Raw genomic sequence first — 12,195 nt, 5'->3', positions numbered from 1 at the left:
TGAGCAAGGCGTGATGTCAGTAAAATGTGTTTTATGGAAATAAAAAGAAAGAACCAAGACATAGGAAAACAGTCTAACTCGATGAAGTAGAAGACACAACAAGATCTACATGTTTCAGTACATTAAAAAACAATATATGACCCTTCATCAGGGCAAACAAAGAAACAAATATATCAGTATGTATAGGTGGTCTCATTAATAGCCTGTCATGCAGCTAAATAAGCCAGCCATCTTTTGTACTAATCTGGACCAAATGGAGAGAAAAATGTCAAGAAGGGGACAGATGAATGCTCAGAGTAATTCGTAGTCAGCTCATAGCTCAGACTTTGAAGGTATTTTCACTAGTAGAAGATAACAGGAGTATTAAAATGCTAGTGATTACTCCCATCTTTTTAACCTCAGCATAGTCAGGATTTATTTTAGATCAGGTATGTAATAAGCTTATAATTATAAGCACAAGCTCTTTCTTCACGAGACTCATTCGGGCTATAGAACAGCCATTTGTTAGTGTAGTGCAGGGAATGCAAGCGCAGCTACTTTAGACTTGGACAATACATCTGAAGGATTGTCGAGATGTTCCTACAAATTTGAATTGCCATGAAACCAGGTAATAATCCAGGCAATGATTCCTTCAAATCAATTACTTTGAAAGCTACCTTATAGTTGAAGCATGCTCTTAAAGATGTCCTTTCATGCCTGGATTGGACACAACTGTCTTTGAAAACTTGTGTTCTGGCCCATGATGACTTTCCGTAAGGTTTCAAACCCGGCGGGAGCGTTCACTGAATGCTCTCCATCTTCAAGATGGGATCCTTACTATTGTCAATCAGAGCTTCAACCGTACACATTTTAGTAACCTCTTCAAATAAGTAGAAAAAAATAAACATTAAATTCAAACAATAAATAGTAGAATAAGATTAATATTGGGTAGAGGGGCTGTCCCCACTTAACTCTTCACTCACTACTCCGGCTCCAAAACTTCATGTTCTCAAAAATTACTACGGTGGCTGGTGGAGAAGTACTGACTTTTGAACAAAATCTGTGTGCATCAAATACAAGTACCACAATGCATTTCTCCACTGTTTCTTCTGTTGTGATCAATTAACAAATCAGTGAAGGAAATTTAATCATTCCGACCATATCCCTGCACATGTTGCTCATTACAGTTTTTCTTTATTGTGTCTGCACAAACTACCCATACTTATGATATGATAGGTTATTTATAACGTGCTTAATACCCAGAGGTTTCTAAGCACGGACCCTGGAATTGAACCGGTGTGGCTCCGTGTGGTCTTGCTTTCAAGGCGAGCACATTGCCCCTGAGCTATCCTCCCGACACATACATACATACTTACATGGTCAATGGGATCCTCTAAGTAGAGGATGCCATTTTTGATTGAGTTGCTGATGTCGTTCTCCGAGTAGCTGGCCGTTGAGACCTCCTCATATAGGTTTCCTTCAACAAGCTTCTTGTGCTAAACATGTAAAAGAAAGGAAAGAACTAAGACTTGGCCTGCAATCGTATCAATAAAAATGATACTTTTTTGATGATTTGTCAGTGCGTGCCACCTATTAAATTGTTCTGTGGCACTTTGACAAAAGGTGTTATTATAACTTAACTCGAAAGCAATTATTGTAATGACCATAAATGGGGAAAAAACAGCACAGTGGTACGTGCTGGAATTGAGACCTGTGACCTGAAGAGAACCGGGCAATCAATGGAGAGGCCATGCAATGCACCAAATTATTTTACAGGTCGACCCCACTACACAGGGCTCAAAATTGCGCAGGAACTGCAAATAGTCATTTTCGATGGTGCAGGTGAAGAACTGAATTTGCTGTTCTTATAAAAATAGTCGAATATTTACATATAGAAAAGAACTGCAAATGGAAAACAGTTCAATGTTTATGAAAACCATGCAATTCCTTTGCTTTAGTAAACCTTTGTCTTACATGGGGCCTCATTACAAGTCTGCCGGTCCGGAAACAACGGTGGCGGTAAATCCGCTGTCACCGTTGTTTCCGGGCCGGCTGATTCCGAGTCCTGCAGGCGGGAGGTGTCACTCCCGCCAGGTCTGACCTGGTGGGAGTAACACCACTCGCCAGCAGGCGGACATGGAAACACCGGCTCTATCATAGACGGAACCAGTGTTTCTATGGTCCCCATCCCCATGGAGTCCTTTTGGAGTCCTTTTTGACTCTATGGGAATGGGGATTTACAGAATTCCGCCTACAGAATTACCGGGTCACCGGGGTTGTAATGCCCCGGTGATTCCAGCAATCACGGAGGCGGAATGGTATTACGGGTCCGGCGGCAGCCTGCCGGTTTTTCCGGCATGGTTACCGCTGGACTCGTATTGAGGCCCAAGGTCTTTAATTATATAATTGTTTACCTGTGTATTGTTTGTATTTAATACAATAACAGGTGGTGATTTTACCACCAGCTGAGAACTGGCAGATACAATGTTTTTTTAGCGTCAAGCTATTCTGTGGTTGACAGTATTTCATTCCTCGCGGTAATGTCCATTAACCACTGGGGGGTATGAGGGCGAACATGTTAAAAGGATAATGCAGTTTCATATGCACTGAGTACAGTAGTTCACTATTGTAGAAGAAAACACACCTTTTTGCCAATTTACTCAGCCCAAATTTACTTAAAATGTATGGTTTGTTTATGCTTTGAGCTAAAGTCAATGAACAGGACCCCATTAACATTCTGTGGCAACATGACTATCTTGACCCCCTTGCGTTTAGATTCTGTCAGTCAAGTCAGCATGTTGAAAAGGATTGTGAGACGGGCTTGCTGACTTTTTCCCAGATGAGTCCTAATTGCAAGACCAAGAGAGGCAAATGCCATATGACTGCTCTGAGAGATCCTGAGGTCCTCTGAGTGGCGGTGCCCCATGTTTCCTATGTGACTAACCTCAAATAGCTGACTGTGAGGGCTGCACATGTTGATGGCAGCCTTTTCACAATTTCAGGGGACACCACTCCAGCAATGCCCATATAAAACCCAGTGTCCTGCAACTCAGACATTAGTCCTGCGTGGAAGTAATTTGGTAATATATGGTTATGGATCTGGAAGTCTCAGAGTTCCCGGACAGCAATGGTCAAGACCAGATCCGACCATGTTTAATGATGTCTGGATTCATAACTGAAAACACATCTGATGATTTTGCAGAGGAAGAAGCCTTCAAGCTTTGTATGCAACGGCTTCCAGTGATTGTCCCCAGAATGTTTGAATGAACGCAAATCTTATATTTGGGCCCTGGAACCTAACGTTGACCCTGATTGCACGTAAACGGGGAGAGACTTCTTCAATTATGTGAAGAACTCTCAGAGTACAGTTCTTTGCACAGAAGGGAATGATTACCAAAGATCAGGCATAAGCAAGGCATGCAGGAATATGCAACCTTCCAAGGAACATCCTGAAACTGGATCTCCCCTTTAGCTGGATGAGACCAAAGGACAATGCACATCTCACTCTGGTTGACTTGCCACAAGCTTCAAACCCTCTACCCTCAGGATTCCTGGCTTGCCTCCTCCCTCGCTGTGTTGATTCAACGATGAAGTACTAAACCGAATTAACCACCCAAAGCGCCTTTGTCCATAGGAGGGTCCCCTTACCTGAAAAGCCATTGCTGGGTTTTTCTGTAATCATACCCCAGCAAAGCTGGATGGTTTGTATCATACTGTTGTTCCAGAGCTTTGTCTCCAGTAATGCCCTTCTGCTCCTTCCATTAGAAGATCCATCTGCAGCTTCTAACCATTGCCCCTGGAGCCTTTGGACCCTCAGAACACCAGCGCTGACCGCCCTCAATTTTATCCAGACCAAGCATCTGACCGCTCGCAAGGAAAACAACCGAAGATCCACATGTTTGAGATAACCAAGCATTTCACAGACCTTGTTGAGAATCTCAAAAGAACATTCATGAGCCCCGGATATTTGAACACCTGACAACTCTTCTGCTATTCACCCCATTATAAACACCCAGAATTATGACCATATTCCGCTTGAGCAATCCGAATTCAGTCCACCTCCCCTGCTTCTTCTGTGGGAGGTCTGTCCAACGCTTTAACTGGATCAGCACTCCTCCCAGAATGGCCCCTTTCTGAACAGCAAATGTACAGAGCCATGGAAAATCTATAACAAGCCCTTACTCTGCTGTCAACCCTACCCCTGAAGGTTGGAAGCTAATTTTCCCTCCCACCTATGGAATTTTGGAATGTCTACATTGTACTGTTACAGTGCTGTGCAATAGGATGCACCTATTTATCCCAGGTGTTTAAGAGTGGTGTGCAAGGGAGATTAACCAACCCTGAGGTCCACACTTTTGTTTATTTATTTTATTCATTTATTAGTATTTATATAGCGCTCAGCAACCCTGAGGCATCGTGGCACTGTTACACATAATCATGGCTGGTTACAGAAGAAGGCTTAGTTACCTGGTTACATGACAGAGTGTTACGGTATACAGACTTAGTTACAGGCATTACATTAGAATGACAAGAAAAGATTAGCACAGGCGAGGTAAAGGACGTAACAGAGTGTCGGATAACATACTATGTAATGGAAGTTGCCTCAGTCCCTTGAGGATCCGCCCGGAGTGATGTGAGGTGTTTTAGTTAAATAGTGTAGTTTTGAGACCTTTGCGGAAAGCTGCGAGGGAAGTCTCGGCTCGGAGTCCGTCGGGCAGGGCATTCCAAAGTTGGGGGCTAAGTGAGGAAAGCTGATCCCCCCCCCGCTTTGGCCCTTTTGATGGGTGGGATGCGCAATAGGTTAGTGTAGTCAGTTCTCTTGGGATGTGATGAAGAGTCTCTGATAATGGTATCCGTGAGGTAAGGAGGGGCAGAGAGGCTTAAGCACTTAAGTGTTAAATTGAGTGTCTTGAATGTGATTCTCTCTTCTGCCGGTAGCCAGTGGGCCGCCCGTCTCGCCTGTGTGATGTGGTCTCTTTTAGGGGTATTAAGTGCTGCTCTGAGCGCATTGTTCTGGACTATTTGGAGCCGATTTAGGTTTTTGGCTGAAGTGCCTGCAAGAAGAGCATTGCAGTAGTCTAGTTTTGCTCCTATGGTAGTTCGAGCAATGGAGAGACAGTTTTGGTTGGAGAGGAAAGGTTTTATGGCATTTATTAATTTAGTGGTGTGGGCAGACGCGGAGGTAATAGCGTTATATGTTCTGGACTATTTGGAGCCGATTTAGGTTTTTGGCTGAAGTGCCTGCAAGAAGAGCATTGCAGTAGTGCAGTTTTGCTCCTATGGTAGTTCGAGTCTCCAATGAGGCAGAGTCCATTGTCTGCCATCCAAGCTTGGATGCTTGAGTAAATTTGGAGGAGGGCTGCCGAGTTTAGGTTGTACGAACCAATGAGGGGGAGGAGTACATGAGTATCATCGGCATAGTTGGTATAAACTAAGCAGAAGGAGTCCAATTTGTCAAAGAGTGGCTTGGTAAACAGGTTGTAGTGGGTAGGTGCAGTGCAGGAGCCCTGGGGAACTCTGCAGTGGATGGTGGTGGGAGCAGCATTTGCCTGGTCAGAGAATACCTTTATTGCTCTGCCTTCTAGGAAGGAGGTTATCCAGGAGGAGGCCTGTTTAGAGAAGTGGGCTTCATTGGTGAGATGGGAGGTCAGGATCTTGTGATCAATGAGATCAAATGCGGCTGATAGGTCCAGCAGCAGTAAGAGGGCTGGTTTGCCTTTGTCCATTAACTTGGTTATCTGGTTCTTAAGGTCCATAAGGTTGGTTTCTGTGCCATGGCCTTTACAGAATCCTGATTGCCTTTTCCCTAGGATGGCGTTGGTTTCTATGAAGTGTTTGATCTGGTTGTGAGCGGCTTTGTCCAGTATTTTAAGGAGGAATGGGACGGTGGTGATGGGGCGGTAGTTATTGGGGGATGATGGGTCTAGGGAGGGTTTTCTGAGAAGCGGGCGGACCCACGCTTCTTTTAAGCCGGTTGGGATGGTGCATGTGGTGAATGAAGCATTAATGAATGCAGTGATGAGGGGCACCAGGGAATCGGCACACTCTTTGATGATTTTAGGAGGGCAGGTGTCTCCTTTGCACCTGGATGGTTTAAGGTGTTGGAGGAGATCTATAACCTCTGATGCAGAGACATCTCTGAAAGAGAAGGGGGAGGGGGTTTAGGGGGCTTAGGCGACAGTGAGTTGGGCATGGCAGGACGGTCAGACTTGGAAAGTGCTTTACGTTGTTTTTGTATTTTGTTTTGGAGAAGAGTGATTTTGTTTAGCAGGGCTGCCTGAATGCTTGAGGACCAGGCTTCATCTTTTATGATCTCATCGGGGCTGATGGGAGGGGTATTAATATCTTTAAAGATGAAGAACAGTTCTTTAGATTTAGAGTTGGCGTTCGAGATCCTTATGTTGTAAGCGTTAGACTTATCATTGAAAATGGCTTTTTTATATTGCATGGATAGCCTTTTGAATTCGTCCTTGTTGGAATCACTGGGCTTGGTCTGCCATTTGGCAAGGGCAGTGCATTTGCTAGTGCGGAGGAATAGTAGGTCATCCGTGAACCATGAATTAGAATGCATGGATTTTTTTGATTTTTTTGCTTCAATAGGGGCTATGGTGTCAATGGCTTTGGTGAGGGTGTGAGAGTAGATGTCAGCGAGAGAGCTGGGGTCCCTGACGAACGGGGGTCTAAGGAGGGGAAGAAGGTTGTCTTTTGTTCGTTTTTTGGAGCTTCTCACATTGGCTGGTGGGGCATAGGAGAGTACTTTAACGGTAGGCTCGGTAGGGACGGAGAATTGGATGCAATTATAGTCCGTCCATGGGTACGCCAAGTTGGTGGTTATAGTAGTAGGACAGTTAAGGTCTGCCACACAGTCAAGGGTGCGGCCTTTGCAGTGGGTGAGTAACTTTTTGTGTGAACCCAAGGTCTTTGTGTTCCTTGGCTAGGGCTGATGCTACTTTGTCCTTGGGGCCAGCGAGACCTAACCTGAGGTCACTGAGTAAGATGGTTTTAGTGGAACCTTTTAGAAGATTACCTAGGACATGGAGGAGCTGCCCTTGGAAGTCGGGGGCTGAGCCAGGAGGCCTGTATATGATGTGTACGTTTATAATGCAGTTAGGGAACAGGGACAACTTAGCTGAGAGGAGGTTGGCGTTGCCTTCCCAGATGTGATTACACATCCTGATGGGGAGTGCATCCCTTAATATCAGAGCTACACCTCCACCTTTAAGGAGCTGTCTGAACTGTCAGAGGATGGAGCACGCCTGTGGGAGAGCGAGGGAGATGGCAGGGCCTGATGCCTCATTGAGCCAAGTTTCTGTGATGGCAAGTATGTGAAGGTATAGGGTAGTAATGCGGTTGATAATCTCGAGGGTGTGAGCAGGGAGAGAACGGGCGTTGATGAGGGCACATTTGAGGGGTTGGAGAGGGTTGATTTTTCTAGGGCGAGAAGTGTTTGTGGGTTTGCTGGTGGAGTGCAGATCGGGGGTGGCTGATAAGTGCTGGGATGGATGGGTTTGGTGGTATGAGGTGAGAGTGTGCAGGTCGGTTGTGTGGGGAGGCTGTGGGGAGGGGTCAGACAAGGAAGTGTTTGGGTGTGGTGTTATAAAGAGGTGAGTGTATGGTGGAGGGGCAGGAGCATAGTTTGAGATTCCTACTGGCCAAGTTGTTGGGGAGGTTTGGGAGTGGTGAAGGCTCGGTGCGTGCTCTAAGCCTGGCCTTCCTAGGAACAAGGTGAGATAGGGCGCTAGGAAGGGTGGTAAAGTTGCACATGGGGGTGGTGCTGGCTGACCTGGCGAGGTTATGAGGTGAGAGGTGTGAGTAGTGTGTCAGTGTGGTGGAGGGGTACGAGTGCATGAGTGTGGCTAGTGTGAGTAATATTGCAGTGAATGGGTGTGGTGAATGAGTGTTGTGTGGAGAGTACTTTTGTGTAGGCAAGTGTGGTGTCCGTGGTTGTGTAGTAGGATGCATTGGTGAATAGGGGGTGTGTGCGGCACGGGTGGGGAAAAATCCTTATTGGCACAATGGGACATAATGCAATGCGACTGGCTGACTAGGTGTGGCACAGATCCGGCAAAGAATACTTTATGGGCACAATGGAAACGTAATGCAATGCGTGCTGACTGAGCGTGGCACAAATCAGGCAAAGAATACTTTGAGGAACCCTCCTGTCCCTTGCACAACCAAAGTGTGTTGTAAATACAACCAATCAATTTATTATCAATTATAAAGAAATATTGCTCCATGGAGGAATATGGTTGGAGCAATATTTCTTTATAATGGATAATAAATTGATTGGTTGTATTTACAACACACTTAGGGTGTGCAAGAGATGGGAGGGTTCCACAAAAGTGTGGACATCTGCTGTTTTTTCAATAGATGTACCTACCTTCACTGAGATTTAAGATCTTCAATATTTAGACATTCATGCATTCAAAGTTTTAACATGTAATGTATTCTGGTTAAGGATGTACCCCTCATGAACATGTGGCCTTAATGATCTTCAACTGCTACCAATAGTTGCGCTAAAGGAAACCTACACAATATCTTGCTTGCCCATATCAGAAGACTAGATGGTTTTACTAACTGGGCTCCATGTAGTATTCAGGATATCTAACAAACCAGAAATTGACCAAAAGCTCCTCTTTTTTGACAATACCAGACAAAGCACACATTTCAGCATTCAGGGTAGTTTTAGGTTATATGACAATCATAGGATTAGTTACCTTAATGAGGATTTTCTTCTTCAGCTGTGTAGGTGAAGGCAGCTCATCTGCATTGAGATCCACAGGTTTGGTTAGCAACATGTCCCCAAAGACCTTCTTGAAGTGGGAGGCCATGTTCCTCTGCTGGACCACGCTGCAGTGGTCCTCAATGGAAAGGATGATGGGATACCTGAAAAGAGAGTCCAGGGATCAAAGATGGGTGCCTTTTCGGATCTACATACCTTCAGGACATGCATCTGAGAAAGGGCACTTTTAAGAAAGATGACATGTTCTGGGTCTGCACCGTCAAAGATTCTCTGAGGATCGGCAAGAATTTCAAGGCTCAGTAAGCCTCCAGCTCACACATTGCCCCTTCTTTTCCTTGGCCAGTCCTTCTAAGTTAGACCAGTACAAACACACTACACTCTCATGGCAAGAAAAAGTTGGTTCCACAACACCAGCTCAACTCTACCTGCTCCAGAAGGCCAGGAACGCAAACTCAGCCTTTCTGGATTGGAGTGCATAGAATCTACTGGGAAGCCATACTACGGCTGCAGCACTGATATGATTTGTCCAGAAAACAAAACTCACAGTATCCGTAAACCAAGGAGATATGGCACTCCATTATGTTCTGTTAAATAATCATGTGCTACACTACACTTCCCTTATATTGTAATACAGAGGTTCTAAGATTGAAATAAAATGTGACCTTTCTTTGTCTATAAAATACTGGTACTCACTAGCCTATATACTGAAACTTACATGTGCCTTCAGCAGGAACACATGGATCCGCCTTGCAGAGATGTAAGAGCTCCTTTTGGTGCTGACGGAGAATTCCTAGCTGGGTTGTACCTTCTCTCACAAAGTTAGGCCTAAACACAAAACCGTCCCTCCAAATGGGTTGGACGGGCAAAAAAGCTGCAAACCCATCATACACTCTCACCTTTCTTTCAGGCCATCCAACTCACAGCTAAATGTGTATCCTCCAATGAAGCTATCTCTCACTCGAGGAAATACAATTCAGCACCTTATGTTACGCAAAAAGATAACGTTTCCATGAAACCCGCTGACTTCTTTTGCACCACTTAGGAAACAAATGCCGAGTTGGCGGCTGGTAGCATCTAATAATTACCTCCAGTTCAAGGTAGCTGCCCAATTAAAACAAGGGCCATTACCAAGTGTATGTGTCATTAACAGCAAGTATAGCCCACCACCCAGGCAACTATTACCATTAGCACCCAAACACAACATACAGGGTGCAAATGGATTAATTTCCTGTGTGAAAAATAGGTTGCTGCTGGGAGCGCAAACCTTACTTTACAAAAAAAAGACCCAAAGCAGATGGCGCACATGGAATGACCAAAGAGAGCTCAAGGCTGAGCTCCTTTTTGATTTTCATGGTAGCCGAAGAGTGAAGGAGGAGGGATGGGGAAATATCCGAGGCACTTCTGCACCCAGGGAAAGTATTGCCCCCATTATATGTCTATATCTGTCATTAACAGCCGGTATAGCCCACCACCCAGGCAACAATAGGTTGCTGCTGGGAACACAAACCTTACTTTACAAAAAAAAGACCTATGGAATGACCAAAAAGAGCTCAAGGCTGAGCTCCTTTTTGATTTTCATGGTAGCCGAAGAGTGAAGGAGGAGGGATGGGGAAATATCCGAGGCACTTCTGCACCCAGGGAAAGTATTGCCCCCATTATATGTCTATATCTGTCATTAACAGCCGGTATAGCCCACCACCCAGGCAACAATAGGTTGCTGCTGGGAACACAAACCTTACTTTACAAAAAAAAGACCTGTGGAATGACCAGAAAGAGCTCAAGGCTGAGCCCCTTTTTGATTTCCATGGTACCCGCAGAGTGAAGGAGTAAGGATAGTGGAAATATAGAGGCAATTCTGCACCCAGGAAAAGTATTGCCCCCATTATACATCTACCCTTCCTCAGCAAAGTAATTGAGAAGACCATCTCCATTCACTTCAACATAAGGGTCACTCAGCACAATCTCTTATAGGACTACTAATTAGGTTGTTTCTATCCACGCTGCACTACAGAGATCACCACCTTTCAAGTTACCGATGATGCTGTCCAAGGATAATGCGGATGCCCGTTTACTCGTCTCACTCAACCTCTCTGCTGACTTCATGACCAATGACCATGAAGCCCTCCTCAACATCCTTGCCATGTGCATGGGCTTTGACAGAACATTCCTGCTTTTGGTAATCTCCTACCTCTCCAACGGAGAAATGTTCATCCAAATGGACCTAACAGAACCCAGCATCACTCAGTAACTTGCAGACAGCAACACGACTCCTATGCCAGGTTATCGTCAACCTGTACATGCAACCTCGGTGGGAACTTCTTTCTAACACTGGCATCAAAATACACCAATATGCAGATGACATGCAGCGTTACCTGAGCAATTGCATCAATGACATCCATCGGCTGAAGCACTGCCTCTCCCTCACCCAGGTCTGAATGTCAAGCACCTACCTGAAGCTCAACCTGACAGACCCCATTCATTCTCCTAGGAAACCCACCTAGCATGCCCAAGTTCAGACGCGGCTGACAGAGATGAAGGTTGACATTGCCTCAACGCTCAGAGCAAAGTCCTTTGGCTTTACCGTCGACCATGACCTCTAAATCAAAACCCACATTGGCAAGAGCCAAACAGCAAAGAACAAGTGTGTGCTCCTCAGAAAAGGCAGGTCATTCATCCCTGCCTGGAGTTTCAGAACAGCTATCTAATACCTGGTCACCTCCCACCTGGATATTCGCAACACCATACTCACAGGAGTACCTGGATTCCATATTGGCACCTCTAAATGCTGTCCAGCGCGCTCTAGTATGCATCATCACAGGACTAAACAAATTCAGCCACATCACCCCAACCACCCGGAGCTGCACTCGCTACCCCTTCAAACGCACACCTGGTACAAGACAGCTTGCATCACCAACAATGCAGTCATAAACAAAACACCACTCTATCAAGGAACTCACAACCTCCGGGGGCCATCGCACCAGCAGGCGCCATGACATCTTCAGAGTGGAAAAAAAGAACTACAAAACGGAAATAAATAGAGGAAGATGGGCCTTTTCCTGCGACACGCCCTATCTCTGCAACACGTTCCCAAAACAGAGGAGCTTGACCCCACCATCCTACACTTCGGGAAATAGGTCAAGACCCTACACTTCAAAGAACATCTCACTGATCAATGATAGCTTCACTAAACCCCACTTCTCCCCCTTCAGGGGTTCCCCACCCCTCTCTCTCTCGATGCCTGTGCCAGCACCTCTGCTATACCCTTGCACTCAACCTATAACAGGGGTGCCTACATTGTACACATATCTCTGTTGCTTCACAGTTAGGGGGGCCTTTCTTAGTGAGATGCATACAGATAGGTGGATTCTATTAAAACAGACATGGCATTGATCTGGGTGGCTGAAGGTAGGTAGTGAGAGGTAGCCAAGGATGCAATAGGCAACAAAGAAATGCAGACTTGTATCAATGAATAC

The 12,195-nt window shown here is 45.5% G+C and overlaps 1 protein-coding gene and 1 long non-coding RNA gene across 2 annotated transcripts in view; one reads left to right on the top strand and one right to left on the bottom strand.

The window, feature by feature from the left end:
- Positions 1–12,195, top strand: part of LOC138497984 (uncharacterized) — a 613,371-nt gene that overhangs the window by 97,703 nt on the left and 503,473 nt on the right. The gene's annotated exons all lie outside the window — the stretch shown is intronic.
- The window catches only part of LOC138497983 (1-phosphatidylinositol 4,5-bisphosphate phosphodiesterase gamma-1-like), a 738,955-nt gene that overhangs the window by 261,461 nt on the left and 465,299 nt on the right, over positions 1–12,195 (bottom strand). Inside the window, exons 14-15 of the mRNA XM_069621756.1 lie at positions 8,697–8,865; positions 1,356–1,475 (exon numbers count right to left, since the gene is read on the bottom strand). Of these exons, the coding sequence (XP_069477857.1) occupies positions 1,356–1,475; positions 8,697–8,865 (289 nt within the window). The remainder of the gene's footprint in view (positions 1–1,355; positions 1,476–8,696; positions 8,866–12,195) is intronic.

Source organism: Ambystoma mexicanum, chromosome 5q, assembly GCF_040938575.1.
Source record: "Ambystoma mexicanum isolate Mex_15411 chromosome 5q, UKY_AmexF1_1, whole genome shotgun sequence".
Classification (NCBI taxonomy): domain Eukaryota; kingdom Metazoa; phylum Chordata; class Amphibia; order Caudata; family Ambystomatidae; genus Ambystoma; species Ambystoma mexicanum.
Note: the sequence above shows the minus strand (reverse complement) of the source record. Positions and strands in the feature narration are given on the sequence as shown.